Raw genomic sequence first — 18,328 nt, forward strand, 5'->3', positions numbered from 1 at the left:
TTAAGTATTTTTCTTTCATTCAATTAGTCTAAGCAGATATCGACTTATTGACTCTTATTTACCGGCCTTAACATACGAATGAGATTTTTTGCACGTTATATCCTTTCAAGTGGTATAAGTTTTGTTTCACTGCTAAATACATGGCGTTTATAATATTAAGTATAACATAGATAGATAGAAGTATATATAATAGATAGTAATATAGAGTATAATAAAGAAGCCCTTTTGCGTGTCACACTTTTAGCCTTTCCAGTGACTATATGCTGTTGGCTTTAAACGTATTTAAAACCCGTAACTGCTTGATGTGCACACGTGAGGGATTTGTGTACCGTTTCAAAGGCGTTCGGTTAAAGTACGCGCAAGCTTCACGAAAGCGAACAATGTCGAGATTAGAGTTAAATCCACCTTAAACTTTCAAGTTTATCCCGCTGTTACAAACTTTGTCAAAAGCTCGACGGTGTAAGCAAAATATTCAGCTTTAAGCTCCTCTTAACGTAAAGTACGGAATGTTATTACCGTTGGAGCCTGCTAGTTTTGTGCCGCTTATAACGTTAGTGAATGCGGAATTTTCGTCCAAGTTTTAAGATAGATTGCAAAATATTTTATTAATTTATCCTGTTTTAATTGTTTATAACTTTTTATTTATTTATTTATTTGAATCATATTCACAGCTAACATTACAGGTTTATACCTAATGCGTTAGAGTAAAAAAAAAATTGCATTACGTTTAGTTATATAATACATACAAACATATTATGTTTTTATGTATTATATAACTAAGTGTCAATAATTATATTTAGATAATTTGAATTGAATTTTATATTTAGATAAGTTTTTCACTCCTACGTTGAGAGCGTGGGTAGTTGTATCAGTATCAAGCGTTGATGTAATACTTTTTGAAATTATTATTTTTATGTTTCTCTTTCACACGTTTTACCAGGGATTTATAGAAATAAAAATACACTTCGACTAGCTTCTACGCAGTTTCTATCTTTTGATGGTGTATGAATGTTTTATAACAGGGAACACATAGCACCAGTGCTATGTGTGGCCGCTATAGTGAACCGCTCGCTAGTGATCAGCGGCGGAGAAGACTCCGCTGTCATTGTCACGTCATTGGTTGACGGCACTTTGGTAAGTTTCATTTATATTATTACTGTCTGTTGAAATAAAACTGCAAATACAATTATACACATGGCCTCGAATATTTTAAAATAATGTATAAAAGGTACATAGTTATTATGTAGTTTTACTCCGGAGGTATTGAACCGTTTTTTTCCTTTGCAAAAACGTCGGTGTTTTTCGAAGTCGCTCGTTTGGCACTTGCCAAACTCTTACCTCTACAAACGTTTTGGTTGATTTGGGGAATAAAACTGGGCTCTAAGAGCTACATAAACAAACCAAGTAAAACGCTCTATCCATACTTTTAAAAATGTGACAGCTTGTTGAGGTGTGTCAAGTGTGGAGACGCGGTAATAAATACTAGAACCACAGAAAACTACTTAAAATTTATGATTGTTGTTGGTTTGCTCCATTTGTATTTGCAAAAATTAATCAATACGTATACAACCTATTTTAGTTTGTTGCGTTCTTTTATAGTGGCTGGTAACAGACATATCTCTCCCAATGTAAAGTTAAAAAGAAATATATTTATTATTCGAAACCTCGCTCTGACGTTTTATTTAAATAGGTTATGGGCCCAGAAAATTTTTATATATAAAATTGAAAATTTAAAATTATAGTACAATTTCGGCATTATGGAAAGTTCTAAAATGAAAAGAAATGTAAAACCTTTTAACGGCGAGAAATACAGTGTGTGGAAATTTAGAATACGGGCATTACTTAGTGAACTTGACGTTATAAAAGTTATCGACGACGAACCGAATATAGATTGCAGTGAGTGGCAGAAGAATAACCGGGTCGCAAAGAGCGTAATCGTTGAATATTTGAGTGACTCATATCTCGGTTTTGCGAAAGAAGAGAGTTCTGCAAAGGATATTTTGAGAAGTTTAGATTCTCTGTACGAACGGAAAAGTATCGCGACTCAGTTGGCTTTACGAAAAAAATTGTTATCTTTAAAATTACAAGGCGACACTACTCTCATTAAGCATTTTTCCGTTTTTGATGATTTAATTGCCGAATTATTGGCTTGTGGTGCAAAATTAGAGGAATCAGATAAAATTGCTCATTTATTTCTGACATTACCCTCAACATACAATGGAGTCGTTACTGCAATAGAAACCTTGTCGGATGATAATTTAACCTTAGCTTTTGTAAAAACAAGACTTTTAGACCATGAAGTAAAATTAAAAAATGAATCCGGTGACACAAGTTTAAAAATTTTGCATACGGAAAGAAAAGCTGAAAAAATATGGCGGAAAAGAAAAATTGACAATTATTCACGGTCGCACACAGGAAAGAAACAAAATTTTATGAAATGTTTTTATTGTGGAAGGAAGGGTCATGTGAAGAACGATTGTTATTATTTTAAGCGATCGAGGCAGCAGAAATCTATTGATCGCATGAGAACTGTTCAAGTTATTGAGACTAACCAACCATCTTCTTCTTCAAGTTTTGCTTTCATGACTGGAGATTATTTACTTAAAAATGAAACTGAATATAAAATAACATTTATACTGGACTCGGGCGCATCAGATCACATAATTAATAGAGATGATATTTTCATAAATTATACTGTTTTAAATGTTCCTCTTAAAATTTCAGTTGCTAAATCAGGTGAATTTATTACAGCTACCAAACGTGGAACCTTGCAGCTTACTAGTAATATGGGCGTACAAGGAGCTTTGGAGAATGTTTTATTCTGCCGTGAGGTCCCATACAATTTATTATCTGTTTCGAGAATGCAACGAGCTGGATATGAAATAATTTTCGACGAACAAGGAGCACGAATTTGCAAGGGTGGTAAAATTATAATGAGAGGTATGTTTTCAAATAATTTAATAACTGTAGATTTTGAACTGTGCTTGAACGTCAGTTGCCCTGCTTCTCAAGTTCATAACAATGACAAAAATAGTTACGGATTATGGCATCAGCGTTTAGGTCATATAGGTAAAAATAAATTTTTACAAATGAGAATTCATGAAATGTTTGATGACATAAATATAATACGTACAGTGGTACCGGATGATAATCTGTGTGAGGCATGTATAAATGGAAAGCAGAGCCGGCTGCCGTTTAACAACGCTAAGGATAAAAGTTTTATTAAACGAGCATTATATGTAGTACATTCAGATGTATGTGGTCCTATTACTCCTTCAACTGTTGATAACAAGAATTATTTTGTTCTTTTTGTTGATCAATTCACTCATTACTGTGTTGTTTATTTAATAACATATAAATCTGACGTATTTTCTTGTTTTAAAGATTTTGTTGCAAAGAGTGAAGCTAAGTTTAACTTAAAGCTAGTTTACCTTTATTGCGATAATGGTAGAGAGTATTTATCTACCGAAATGAAAAATTACTGTGTTGAAAAGGGAATCAGTTATCATCTTACAGTTCCTAGGACTCCACAATTAAATGGTGTTTCTGAACGAATGGTTAGAACAATTACAGAAAAAGCTCGTGCTATGTTAAACGGTGCTAAATTAGAAAAAGTCTTTTGGGGTCAAGCTGTGTTAACAGCTGTTTATTTAATCAATATATCACCAACTAAAGCTTTAAAAATATTAAAGACACCATTTGAGATGTGGCACGATAAAAAACCTCAATTAAAATATTTAAAGGTTTTTGGTTCAACTGTTTATGTTCATGACAAACTTTGTAAAAATAAGTTTGATGACAAGTCATGGAAGGGTATCCTTCTGGGATATGAACCAAATGGTTATAAAGTTTGGAATCCTAATTGCGAAAAATTTTGTACAGTCAGAGATGTTATCGTAGATGAGACTAATTTCTTGCAATCCAGGCCTGAATTAGGACTTGAAGAGAATGTCCAAAATTCTCGTGATGAAACTGGTACAGACCACGGGTCAAAATCAGTGTCGATAGAGTCTCGAATCTCTGATGGTTGTAAATCAGATGTACTGAAATCTGATGAGCATGTGTGCTCGAATAAAATTCGCAAAATTAATCATGACGTACTTGAACGGAATAATTCGGTAGATGAAGATTCACATGATATACAAAACACAGATGAGAACTTAAATCTTAGAAGGAGTGATAGGATTAAAAGTCGTCCCCCTGTTTCTTATAAACAAATGGTGAATAATTATTTATTGTGTGCTCAATCTATTCTATGTAAATTACCTAGTTCTTTTGCTGAAATTCAAACTAGAGAAGATAAATGTCATTGGGAAAGTGCCATTAAAGATGAATTAAATTCTCTTGAAGTTAATAAAACTTGGACCTTTGTACCAAAGCCACAGAATAGAAATATTGTAGACAGTAAATGGATTTTTACAATTAAGAACGATGAATTTGGAAAACCCTTGAGGTATAAAGCTCGTTTAGTTGCCAGAGGCTTTAGTCAAGAATACCTTTCAGATTACAATGAAACATTTGCACCAGTTGCAAGAATAGCTAGTTTTAGATTTATTATTTGTTTCGCTAATCAGTTTAATTTATTAATTCATCATATGGATGTTAAAACTGCATTCTTAAATGGTAATCTAAAGGAGGAAATATTTATGAAAATTCCGGAAGGTATAAAATATAAAGATGGTTATGTTTGTAAACTGAACAAAGCATTGTATGGCTTAAAACAAGCTGCTAGATGTTGGTTTGAACTATTTGAGCAAAAAACTAAAATCAAGGGGTTTTCAGAATTCATCGGCTGACCGATGCATTTATATGTTAGATAACGGAAATGTCTATAAAAATATTTATCTTGTACTATATGTTGATGATCTGGTAATAGCATGTGGTGAAGTGGAAACACTTACTAATTTTAAAAGCTATCTAATGAGTACATTTAAAATGACAGATTTAAAAGATATTAAATTATTTCTAGGCATAAAAATAACTAGATGCGATGATAAAATATCTTTAGATCAAAGTGCATATAGTAAAACAGTTTTAAATAAATTTAAAATGTCAAACTGCAATCCTGTGAGTACTCCTCTCGAAAGTAAATTAAATTATGAAGCATTAAATTCTGTGGAGAAATATGATGCCCCATGTCAGAATGTTATAGGTTGTTTAATGTACATTATGTTATGCACTCGTCCAGATTTGAGTTTGAGTGTAAACTTATTAAGCCGGTATTCAAATAAAAATAATAAAGAACTTTGGCAGTGTCTTAAAAGGGTTCTAAGATACTTGAAAGGTACTATTGATTTAAAATTAGTTTACACGAGATGTAACTATAAAAATATATTATGTGGTTTTGTTGATTCTGATTGGGGTGGAAATGATACAATGGACAGAAAGAGCACAACTGGATATTTATTTAAATTGTTTGATAATTGTTCAATTACCTGGTGTACAAAGAAACAGTTGTCAGTTGCAGCTTCTTCCACTGAGGCTGAATATATGGCTTTGTTTGAGGCTGTTAGAGAAGCCTTGTGGCTTAAGTCATTGGCTCTCAGCTTAAAAATTAATATTACTTTGCCTATAATTATTTATGAAGATAATAACGGCTGTATAAGTATTGCTAATAATCCAACTTGCCATAAACGATCTAAACATATAGATATTAAATATCATTTCTCCAGAGAACAAGTTGAGAAAAATATAATAAAATTAAATTATATTCCGACAGGTAAACAACTGGCAGATGTTCTGACGAAGCCGTTGCCCGCCGTCACTTTTTGTAAATTTAGAGAAGGAATGGGCTTAGAATAATTGATTTAATTTATTTTAATTTAGAATTTTAATTTCTTTAACACTTATTAATTAATATAAATAAGTGAAATGGTCTGGTTAGGTTTTACTGGGTTTTTCCTAATCCTTGCAACAAATGTTGGACCATGATTATGTATTCCCCAGTAAACATTGGGAAAGAGTATATGATCTGTTTAGGTATTTTTGTTATTGTATAAATGTTGTTATAATTGGAGGATTAATTTTTGAGGGGGCGTGTTGGTTTGCTCCATTTGTATTTGCAAAAATTAATCAATACGTATACAACCTATTTTAGTTTGTTGCGTTCTTTTATAGTGGCTGGTAACAGACATATCTCTCCCAATGTAAAGTTAAAAAGAAATATATTTATTATTCGAAACCTCGCTCTGACGTTTTATTTAAATAATTGTAATAAAAAAATATAGTCACGCTACCATCAAAATATATAAAACATAAGATCTATGATGTTGTAAACTGAAATTGAAATAGGTAGTAATCACCATTACTTTACGTACACATTACTTTGTGGTACTTGTAAGACTTCCTAGATAAATTTATATATGCAATTGAATGTAATGAAATGTTAATCGAATTGCAATTACAATTTTACTTGGGAAAGCGGATTAATCAGCTTTTATATCGAAACAAAATTCAGTTCTATTACGCTCCACCGCTCCAGTCAATTGATATAATGAAACTGTAGAGTTCAAAATCAATCAACTTTTCAGTATATTAATTTGCAATTGAAAATATAGAACGTCATATATTTTCAATAGGTATATTTTCAATCAACGGAAAAACGTTCAACCGAAGTCTTATTTTCAGTCATAATAGTATCATTGATACTTCTGCTATGAATGCTTGTAATTATTATAAAAAATATAATATAAAACCCGGCAGCTTGAAAATAATTAAATGAAAAGGAAATTATATGTCGCTCATCTCATATGCTGCTATGTCACTCCCACAATTTAGAAGAGTTAACTAACGACACCTTATATGTTAAACTGTATCAAGACGTTTGGGCTAAGAATGAGACATACCTGCATACGATCGAAGAACATTACTTTTCACAGTCATTTAAAAAAGACATATACTAAAAGCTAACTCAACAAAGTTCGTGCGCTCTTTATGATATGACAACATCACAGGTTCGCATGACAGTCACGAGTGTCTAACCACAGAATAATTAATAGTCATGAATAAAGCCTTACATAGACTGCTATGCCAGACCACATTATGGTATGGATAGTAACGCATCTGTTTCCGATCGTAAAGTAAGACTTCAATCCTATATAGGCTTAATTAAAATTATCCACTGAAGGTAGTGGTCACTTTCATTAATGCATGCCCGTTTACTAGATCTATGGTATAAAAAATCTATTTAGTGTATCTAATTAACTACCAACAGATAACTAAAATAGACCACCACCGCGGCCCGGTGACAGCTGTCAAAGTGATCCTCGACGGAGAGATACTAGTGACATGTTCTCAGGATGGAACTGTTTGCACGTGGAATGTAGACAACTTCACACTACTCAACACAGTCTCCGCTGGAGTTCCGATACATTTGATGGATGTGACAGAAGATAACGTGTTCTTGATCACGCTGCAAGGGGAGAACGAACTGCACTTGAGGACGTTTCTCACCGGGACGTATTTACACCCGTTGAAACGACATAAGGCTAAGGTGAGCTTTTTATTCCTATTAATATTAATTTGCCTAATGTGAAATTAGATATACGCCTGTCGATATCATTTGATATATAATGTGTATACAATTATGTGCTCGTCTTAATACTGTATGTTTAAATTAAATTAAACGTATACTTAATCAATCCGGACGTAGTATTTTGGTAAAATATTAAAAGTAGACTTTTTTATTTAAATTTGTTTGTTACATTACATTACCTTTTAGTCTTTTATATATAATATGGAATTATGTTTAATAATAACAATATTTTAGGCTAAACGTTAAGTTAAATTGACAACTATTTGCATTAGGAAAATGACATTACTTTGTTACTTCTTACGTGAAATATTAAAATATGCGTATTTCCAGGAACAAGCCAAAACACGACCCCTCTCTCTTATAAAACCTTAAATATTATAGAAAACATGTTAAATACCTAATAATAATAACCCTGCTAAAAACAACACTGTCTTTCATATTAATACCACTACTTTATTTAATGAAGTAAGTAACGAAAACCACTTAAGAGGCAATTATCTTAATTGGATCCCACGGGCAAGATAAGGCTTACGTTCACACGATAGACATTAGCTTCACGTATTAACACGAACTCTATATTATAACACTATGTTAGGTACCTATTTTACTAATTACACGAAATGTTTTGGTCCTCGGGGATAGCAATTAATTTGCTAGTGAATACAGGGAGTAGATAGACCGTTCTACATGTGATTGATTTCAGAGATTTTATAATCAATGATAATTTATCGGGAAAAGTGTATACCCTCTTTTTATTTTTTTTTACAAATAACTTACTACGTTTATTTTCAGTTTTCACCGTTGCATGTTAAAAGGACCCTTTTAGGTAATTATCGTTAAGTGAACTCGTTAAGGAGGTTAAGAAACTTATTAGTTTTTTCAATTCAAACTTAAGATCCGAGGAAGATAAATACGATTTTACTTAAAAATATTTTAACGCCCTTTTAGTTTTGATTTACTTTAATAACGTCTGCGACGGCTATTAGTTTCTTTTTAGATTTTAAAATGTTATAAATCAAATACTCGTACTCTAAAGTTTTAACGTTAACGTTAACGTTAGATTCTATTTCTTTAAGTAAGTCTAAATTTTCTTTTCATGATATTCGCAAATAGTACATTACAATACGAGGACGAAAAATTTTTTTCTGACAAGTGTGAGCTTGCAGGCCGAGCCGCAGGCGAGGACTGCAATCACACGAGTCAGAAAAACATTTTTCGTCCGCGTGTTGTATAAAATTTTATATTACGGGGTCGGAAATGGGGGTTTTGCGCACGCGAAGCGTGCGTAAAACGTCCATTTACGCACGCCGTGATATAAAATATTTTTTTACAGCATTACTAAAAAACCTGGCCTCTATACCTTTAATCTCAGTGAATTCTAATAAAGAAAAGAACAAAAGAGAAATCGTACGATAGATTTGCTACTGATCGGCAAAATTGCGGTGATTTCCAAAAGGAATAAATTCGACTCGAACCGAAAATAAATCTCCTTTAACAAGAAAAATTCATTTATAATGACCAAAGGTTAGCCCCCAAGGGTCCCGACTTCTCGATTCCCGACCCTCCGCGCGTAGTAATTGCGGACCACTAAATTGTTTTAGATCTTACTTACACGTTGCGGGGAAAATAAATTACAGCCGATTCGCACTGAGTGCTCTTAAAGTTTCCCTTTCTTATTGCTTTTACGGCGTATATAGTGATAACTACTCACCTTATCCGACCATTCATATTAACTAACGAATATAGTCACAGCGTCTCTAATCTTAAGATCAAACCTTTCCTTTATTGATTTCGTCAGCAATAAATTATGGACTAATGAATTAAAGTTATAATTTATTAGAATATTATTGGGCTACCCTGAGCCCAAATGTACTTTTTGCTTGAGTTATGACCAATGCCTAAGATGGAGCAACTAAAGCCTATGACAGTTTCATTACATTACTTACGTTGAATTAAATGAATAGTGTGAAAATGTTACATTATATCTTATATTGATATTGAAACTTTCAAACTATATAACTTAGATAACACTACTAATATAACTTGCCGTCGGGGTGACAACTCGTGGGACCAAAATTGGCAATCGCCCTCTCCATTATTGCTACATTGGGTTCAAAAACTCGATAAGTCGTACATTTGTTATTATGGTTTCGTTTCGTAGAAATGCTTTCATTCAAACTCAATTAATTTCATTTTACTAATTGATATTCAAGGCCTTTTTCATATACGATGATTAAATAATCATGTGACATAAGGGTATTAATTTAAAATAGTCATGTGCAAATTGTAATAAGTAATAATACGACAAATATGTGCTATTTACTATCTGATGTAGATATATGTACGTATGTTTAAACAACAAAACATACGATTAAACTCGATTACTTAGTTCTGCTGAAAATGTTCTCAACCTTTTAACAAAAAACTGGCTTAAGGATTCAGGTAAACTGTTCATTTTCTGCTTAATTAAAAAAATACTTAAGAGAACAAAATTCTCTTTGTTTTTTATCGCAAGTTCCGCTTTGTACGTTTTCGGGGGGTGAAGTTTTTCGCTGACGCTGTCGTAGCGCGCGCTCGTGATAAATTACGAAACACATTGTTGCTACACGTTCTGATTTACTCCCAGTTTGATTTATGGTACGTTCATTGTCTCTGCATACATACCTTTATAGAACAATATTTTGGTGTTCCCGAATAGCTTTGTTCGACGCAATAGCTTGTTAGGCTATTGATATAAATGGTTGTTCAATTGGATATTGACACGGTTATTGATCTCTGACTAGAACGAAGCTTTGGTAGCATTTCGTTCATTTATACATTTGTCGATAATGAATATATAAGTAAAGATACTACATGTAGACCATGGTTCATTTTGAATGTGTTTTTAGAGTCGCCATTCCGGTACTGTTTTTGCCTTATAGCAGCTGTGTCTAATTAAGCTCTACTGTACCATACAGCCTGTATAGTAGTTTAGAGACTGTGATAATTCAGACACATATACCAATCTCCGACCGAATTGTCAAACGTTGCTACCTTATGCAGCCATCAAAGGTTGCTTTATGTCCGACCTTCGGGCCTACAATGCTATTTCGTATTGATGAAAGTTGACCACTAGCGGTAATGACCTTCATAAACGACACTTACAAAACTATTTACCTATCTGTTTGGTGAAATTACATTTTTTCAAAATATTCTTTACAAAATTGGTGAAATGTTTCTGCGTGGATCACGATTCCGCCCGCGCGGCCGTAGGGTGTGCGGATCAGCGCATCTAGATGTACAGTCTGCACAGTGGACAGTTACTACGAACGCTGGCCTTTCTACCATATAACAGCGAATTTGTGGTTAATAGAGTTTGAAAGTGAAAAATATTACAGTTCAGAGGTAGCAACGCGTTTTTGATCGACTTCAAATAAGATTACAATCCTATATTAGATTGATTACATGTCCATAAACAGCTATATCCTCTTGACAAATCTATAAAACATTTCATCTACCAAATATCTTTATATATTTGTGATAATAGGTGAAATGTTTCTGCGTGGGTCACGATTCCGCCCGCGCGGCAGTGGGGTGTGCGGACCAGCGCATCTACGTGTACAGTCTGCACAGCGGACAGTTGCTACGAACACTGGCCGCCGCGCACGACCTCGCGGCGTTGGCTGTCGCTGATAAGGACCACTTCTTGTTGGCTGCTGGTGAGTTTTTAGAATTGTTAATTTACTTTGCTGTTATAGAATTTAATATTAAAACAACTTTAAAATAACTAGAATATTATATGATGAATCATTAGGGTATGTTGATATTATCAATGATACTTTTACGGGAAATAAAGCTATGAATGATCGTATCTTATCGTTCGTAGTACGTTACAAATATTACAATCATTACAAATACACATAACGTTGACGCTGAAAAATATTTTTGTACAGATTTTTTCACACATCACATATTTTGAGTTAGAATCTATTTCCATCAATAAAGGGCCATTTCTATACAGTCAAGATCAATAACATACTAGTAACTACTACATATTTTTACACCAGGAAAACCTTTGGAAAAATTTCCAAATTTGTAACATGCCACAAAGCAGACACTAGCGATATTTTCAAATTTCACGGACATATCAACAAAGAATCAAATTAATTATCTGACAGCAATAAATGTGGTTCATTATATAATAATGAATTACTCATTTGAGTAGACAAGTTCAAGGATATAACCATTAATCGTGAAACATTTGACAACAACGACTTTGTTTATCATCTAGACAACATAAGTTTTGCGACAAAGCTCTTTGTTGTCCATAATTGATGAGTGTAAAAGCAAAAACGATTCCGTCACGAAATTGTTAAACCTAGCTTTATGGAATTTTCTTCTGTAGTATAGAAGTCTTTTCGAATGTCGAACTTTATTTTCAAAGGACATTTCAATAATGGCTCTTTTATGTTTCGTTTATGGCTTCGCTCTAAAACTGCAGTTCAAAAATGAGTGATTTTGGTTCGAAGTTAATTTTCTACTACGGCGTAGAACCCGGTACACATATGAATACTATTTTCCACCTTGCATTATGGTGGAGATAAACTTTGTTTCTTTGTTGCTTCCCGGCTTTTGACATGCAGAATTTTCAAAAATCAGTGTAATAATTTGGAACTGAAGGCGGTTTATATTATATTATTAAATTATTAAATTAATTAATGTTTAGGTTAAATGAGTTGGAACGTTACCAATAACCGCGATTAATTGTAGGTGGCAACAGGGTAACGATCTACTCGTTCCACACCGAAGACAACTTGACGAATTTCCGACCCACCAAACAAATGAAGCGGCGCCAAACTAAATCGACCACGAACATTACTTTGTTGCAGGTATTGTATCGTCCTAATAGCTTTACCTTGTTTTGATGAAGAATTATAATTAATTGTGAAATGTATTGTATTTAGTGATCGATTCTTGGTATTATGTTTAGCTTTAACAAAGGCAATGTTAATTTAAATGTTCCTAATACGGTGACCCCTCAACTAAAAAAGTCGGGTCTCCCTTCTAAATCGTCCTCCATAAATATATTGCAAGGCGCGCCACTTAACTTTTGTGAACTATGAAATGAAATGACAAATGTCATGTGATATTTGTCAACAATGCCGCTTTGCTTTGCCGTTCAAATAAAAATGTTTTATTATTTACACGGATCTGCCTATCTAAATTGATGGGTAACAATCAACAACGATGACTTTGTTTAACAACCTCACACTTTGATATGCATGTTTTATTATGCAACACTTAGATACTCGGGAATAATCATTCGAGTAACTGGCCGAATAATGACGAGTTTGTAAAACACGGAGTACGTTACATATTATTATGATACTCGCGTCGATTCGTCTGTACTTGACGAGTATCTAAATATTGCATATCATTTCTTCATATATTATAGAGTGTAATTTTCATAATAGGTACAGTAATACCTCGGACTTACACGATTGGTGGGACCGAGTGATAACTGCGTAAGTCGGGGTATGCATGTACATAACATGGTATGGTATGATTTCGAATGTGTTGACTTCGCGCAACAAATACAAACGTATGAATATTTATATGAATAATTATGGGGTCAGTAAGGGTTACTATGGCTCGATTATGGATAATAATCCATAATCCATAATCGAGCCATAGCAACCCTTCGTAGTAATCGTTGCGGGACGCCCAAACCAAAGAAGAATCGAGAACGAGGTCGATTTCAAAATCGCGTAACTCCGAATTGGCGTATGTCTGGGTAGTATAAGTCGAGGTATTACTGTATAAATAATATCACCAGCCAAATGTATTCAAGCTTCAAAACTTAATTAGAAAACAACGTAACAACAAACTTCACCTATAATCCGCTAACAGGCCGAACAGAGCGAACTGATACCAATAAGTTGCCTGGAGGTGTCGCGCGACGGACAGCTCGCGGCGAGCGGCTGCGCGCGCGGCCTCGTGCGCGTCTGGCAGCTCTCCACACACCGCCTCCAAGCCACGCTCAGCGGACACATGGGGCACATCACCTGTGTGACGTTCTCGCCGAATAACTTGCTCGTGTTGAGCGGATCCGAGGACAGGACGGTCGTCGTTTGGCAGTTGGCTGATAACTCCCCCTCGCTTACCTATAAGGTAAGATTATTTGACTTATAAAACAGTGTGGTCTGAACTAACCCCACCCACATGCGCCATTAGGTTAAGTGCAATTGTACAAAACTTTTTTTTTTAAATGTGTGTTATGGAGTTTCTTTCGCCGCTTCTTTTCCATAACGAAACACCTTGTGAAGTGGTGGTAGTTGTATTGACATTCAAAAAGTGCTCTGTAAAGAACCTATTTTGAATAAAAAAAATGATTTGATTTGTTTTTGATGAGCGTTAGTCATTGTGTTAACCCTATCTTCGTTTACTTTTGATTGTGGTCGAACTATAGATGTAGATTTTTCTGTATTGGTGAAGCATAAGAATATAGGTATTTAAAACATGATAAACGATTGTAACCTTTCAAAAATAGAAAAGATCTTCGGAAGAAAGACTAATCCACTTATTAAGTTGCGTTCATAGTAAAATGACAGTATTTGAGCTACTTGACCAACACATACATAGTTCAAATAACTGAAGTTCTTAAACAAGTTATAGGAATTTATTATTAAAATACAACACATAACCTTGCTTATTTCGTATTCTGAACAAAACTTTCTGAAAACTATATGAGAATTTATAACTGGTGCCTGATTTTCTTCATGATGCTATTATCCATAGTTATTTGAAAAGTACAATTTTCTAGTAATATAATTCATTCCATTAGTGATGTATTTTCCTCGAGAAATAACTATTACGTAACATTTAAACTAAATTAATGCAAAATGAATCTGCTTAGAATAACCGCGAAGTATAAAGGGAAAAGCTCTTAAGCTCACTCTGTCAGGAAAATCTTTTCTACCGGGAAAATAAAATTTAGTTTGCGGAGATAATTAACAATCTACTGCAATTAAATAAGAATTGAATCTTGGAAAAAGCATTTAAAAAGAACGCTGTTATTAGCGTAATTTTTTTACAATATTTTTTAGCATTATAATTAATTTTGTAATACTGATTGTTTGAAGAAATATGTATCCTTACGAGTCCAGAAAATAATTGCGAAAGGTTCCAATAAATTGAAAAGAAAAAGGTATACACTTTCTATAAAGAGGAAGACAGGAAAATGTTTTACGAAAATTACGAATGAAATCTATAAGGTTCCCTTTCAAAAGTACACATCTACGAAATTAAATTAATGATCTCAAACGCCGTCGAGTTGGGTTGGCAACAGGTGGCGAAAGATTATTTTGTGCTAGTCATTTTAAATATTGTAATGGTAACAGTATTGTATAATTTATCACATTGATTAACGATAGAGACTTTATGTTAGAATCATCAACTGTTTTTTGTCTCACTGCTGAGCACAAATCTCCTTTTAGAATTAAAAGAATGTAGGCCTCAGATCACAATGCTACCCAAGTGCGAATTGATACACTTTGTTGACTTTCTTTAAAAACTCTCAGGCATATAGGTTTCTTATGACCTCTAGTTTGTTGGTCCGAATATATGTACCATAACACTACTCGAAGGTTAGAATGGAAATAACTTTTACATACGACTTCAAAACAGTGCTTTGTCTTGACCTTCGAAGTAGAGTCTCTATGGACATAAAACTTTTTAAAGAGACTACGACTTCATAGACGTCTTACTTGAGCTATAAAACAAAAAACTTTTTTATGTGATTGGAGTTGCGAATGGGAGTCTACTTGATGTTTTATGGTCCCTGCAGTCCAATAACATCTGTCACCAAATTCAATTAGGGCAATTTTGACTTTAATAGTAGATGAATTACTTACTAATTGTCCGTAACATATTTTTTGTCTCACTGTTAAACTCGGTTGTACCTACAATTGGGAATAACCTGAAGTAAACGTCGATAGATTACATTTTGATTGATTTAAACCACTCAAAACATCTCCAACAACACTTAACTACGTCCATCAATCTTATCGACTCAACATACCTTACCGTAAATCCACTAGCAGCCACATAAGTACATTAAAGCATTAACAGCGCTGCTACAGCATAATGCCGAAATAGATGTTGTAGTGGTGACGTCACGATTTAACCACGAGTTCTACCACCTTCAAGTCGTTTAACCTCTCCAGGGTCACCAAGCCGCCCTCCAAAGCTTGGTGATGATGTCGGACGGTCGACGAGCGATGTCCGGCGATAGAACACGCAATGTGCACGTGTGGCTCGTTGATTCTGGAATTATTCTGCACTCCACTACCGGACCCAATGCCAGCATCGAAGTTACTTTGAATATGAAGTATGCTGTAAGTATTAATGATTAGCATCGTCAAAAGTTTCTTCCTTTTTATGAAATAGAAGTAGCCAATGAGCATGTAGTCTATCTTCTGTTAAATTGTAAGTGCTGCTTTTGAAGATAAGTAAGTTATCTTAAATTTTACAATTTTGGCAGCACAATCATGAAACCATGAGAACTAAGTTGTTGTCTCATAATTCTGTGCCTTTTACCCCTAATAGTAGCTTTACACATCTTTTACAGTATCTTAGTAATCAATAGGGAAACAAAGGGAAAATAAATCATCCTGAAAATAAACCTAAATTTAAATTTGCGGCATGGACCTGTCAAAATATTTCACTGAGTTTATAACTAATTGGTTCGCAAAAATTTTAATTGAGAGCGTTTAAGTTTTGACATTTCTTAAAGTTATGAGTCGTTTGAAACTTATAAAAGGTACTTCTATTATCACTGCAATTAAAAAGATTTTTTACTAAACCTTTTACTTTCATATTTAAGGCCAAGAAAATATTCTTACAAGAAGGCAAATTTATCGATCAGCAGAAAGTGTTAAAGCGTGAAGCTTTAAAAAGAATCAGATTAAAGGTTTCAAACGCTCTCTACACTCACAGCCCCACACTAGAATTCCCTGTGTCGTGGGTACCATGGACACACACATAGACAAATACACAAATATGTAGACCTAGAAACAAAAATCTGAATTTATCATTTAGATATCTAGCCGGGGATCGAACCCGAAACCTTCTACGCGTCAGACCAGTATGGTGACCGCTCCGCCACGTAGGTCGTCAAATAGCTTTTCTCTGGATAGTCAACTAAAACCATATAACATTGCAGGTGCTCTCAGATGGTGATACGTCAGTCCGTATCTGGGCGCTGGCGGAAGGCGACAGCGGTGAAGACAGACGATCAGTGTCCCACGCTGAACGTATTACTTGTTTTGTACTAACTGCCGACTCTAAGTTTGTTGTCACTGGCTCCATGGATATGTCTCTTAAGGTGTGGCAGTTGGATGGAGGAAAACTATCACAGGTCAGTTTACACATATTATCACACACATCAGAATTTGTAATCCAGAATTTCCAAATCCAATCCAGTTAATTGAATAGACTTGAATATTTGTCTTGTATAAAAAGGAATAAATTATGGAAATTAACTCCTTAAAACAGTTTCAACAAATCAATCTTCCCCTCTTCTATTCCATTTTAAACCAATTCTTCATATTTATCGGTCTAAAGATCGAAATTAAGATAAATGTTCTTTTTTATTTTGAGTTTTGTATCGAAATGTTTTCAAATACTCGTACATGCTGATTTACTTTAATACAGAATTGATTATTTATTTATAACGTACTTCCTCAATCTTCATCATCGTCATTTTTACTAATCATCATCAGTTTCATGTATATGAGAACTGAATTAGTGATTTTGGATTTTCTTACAGTAATTCTGGATTTTGGATTTCATCTTCATAATCGTAATCTCTGATCGTCATCGATTTTGTATATGGTCTGAATGAAGGTTTTGGAATGTCTTGAATTGGTTTTGTCTTGAAATAATTCTGGTATTGTAAAAGTTTCAATGAACCGTAAATAAACTAGGTGTTAGTCGGTCACTCGGACATCGTGACTTGCGTGGCGGTGTCGATCACGAACAAGAATCAAGTGGTCTCCGGCTCATGGGACTGCAACCTCATCGTGTGGGACATCAATACTGGATCTGACCTGCATCTCCTGTCGGGTCATCTGGGGAAAGTCACCTGCGTTAAAGTCACCGGTGATGGATCTATTGCAGTTTCTGGTAAGTTCTTACTTGCATTTGTTTGTTTTTATCCATCGTAAGGGATATCAACACCGGCTCTGACCTACATCTCCTGTCGGGTCATCTGGGGAAAGTCACATGCGTTAAGGTCACCGGTGATGGATATATTGCTGTTTCTGGTAAGTTTTTAATTTTATTTGTTTGTTTGTTTTTTCACTTGTTTCATTGTAATGTTTTTGTGATCGTTATCAACAAAACGAAGTCTGTATTTTGTCTGTTTGAAATGTCAATGGCAACTGTCATTTGCACTTTCTCACCAGGAATCTTTTTTTGTTTCTGATAACAATTATTTTTTATAAATTCTTCCTGTTCCAAAATATTTATTTAAGTCCTTGTCTACCTTAAAATCCAAAAAAGGTTATTCTCCATTAAAAACGCAAACGATGACTTTAGGAACTCTTTAGAGTTTATTATTTTTTTGTTAAGTGGTGCCATACGAGTAAGGAATGTGTTGCAAGTAAAAAAAATACTTCATTATTATACAGGGAATTCATTTATGTTTATAAAATTCAGCAAAATACCTTAAAATTAAATGTAGAACAGCAAATAATGACCCACAAATTATATTCAAAAATCACATTTCGTCCCTTGTCAAATTCTTAAGATGAA

The 18,328-nt window shown here is 34.1% G+C and overlaps 1 protein-coding gene and 1 long non-coding RNA gene across 2 annotated transcripts in view; both read left to right on the forward strand.

The window, feature by feature from the left end:
• LOC140750930 (protein qui-1) overlaps nucleotides 1-18,328 on the forward strand; it is a 154,417-nt gene that overhangs the window by 126,009 nt on the left and 10,080 nt on the right. The window contains exons 17-24 of the mRNA XM_073084690.1: nucleotides 1,023-1,134; nucleotides 7,214-7,492; nucleotides 11,061-11,232; nucleotides 12,284-12,402; nucleotides 13,424-13,684; nucleotides 15,739-15,909; nucleotides 16,737-16,931; nucleotides 17,500-17,698. Of these exons, the coding sequence (XP_072940791.1) occupies nucleotides 1,023-1,134; nucleotides 7,214-7,492; nucleotides 11,061-11,232; nucleotides 12,284-12,402; nucleotides 13,424-13,684; nucleotides 15,739-15,909; nucleotides 16,737-16,931; nucleotides 17,500-17,698 (1,508 nt within the window). The remainder of the gene's footprint in view (nucleotides 1-1,022; nucleotides 1,135-7,213; nucleotides 7,493-11,060; nucleotides 11,233-12,283; nucleotides 12,403-13,423; nucleotides 13,685-15,738; nucleotides 15,910-16,736; nucleotides 16,932-17,499; nucleotides 17,699-18,328) is intronic.
• On the forward strand, nucleotides 1,526-6,185 carry LOC140750931 (uncharacterized). Its single transcript, XR_012103255.1, has 2 exons — nucleotides 1,526-2,940; nucleotides 5,720-6,185. It is a non-coding gene; the product is annotated as an uncharacterized LOC140750931 (long non-coding RNA).

This window comes from Epargyreus clarus, unplaced genomic scaffold, assembly GCF_041222505.1.
Source record: "Epargyreus clarus isolate Ecla_fem2 unplaced genomic scaffold, WU_Ecla_fem_2.2 ptg000021l, whole genome shotgun sequence".
NCBI classification, from domain to species: Eukaryota; Metazoa; Arthropoda; class Insecta; order Lepidoptera; family Hesperiidae; genus Epargyreus; species Epargyreus clarus.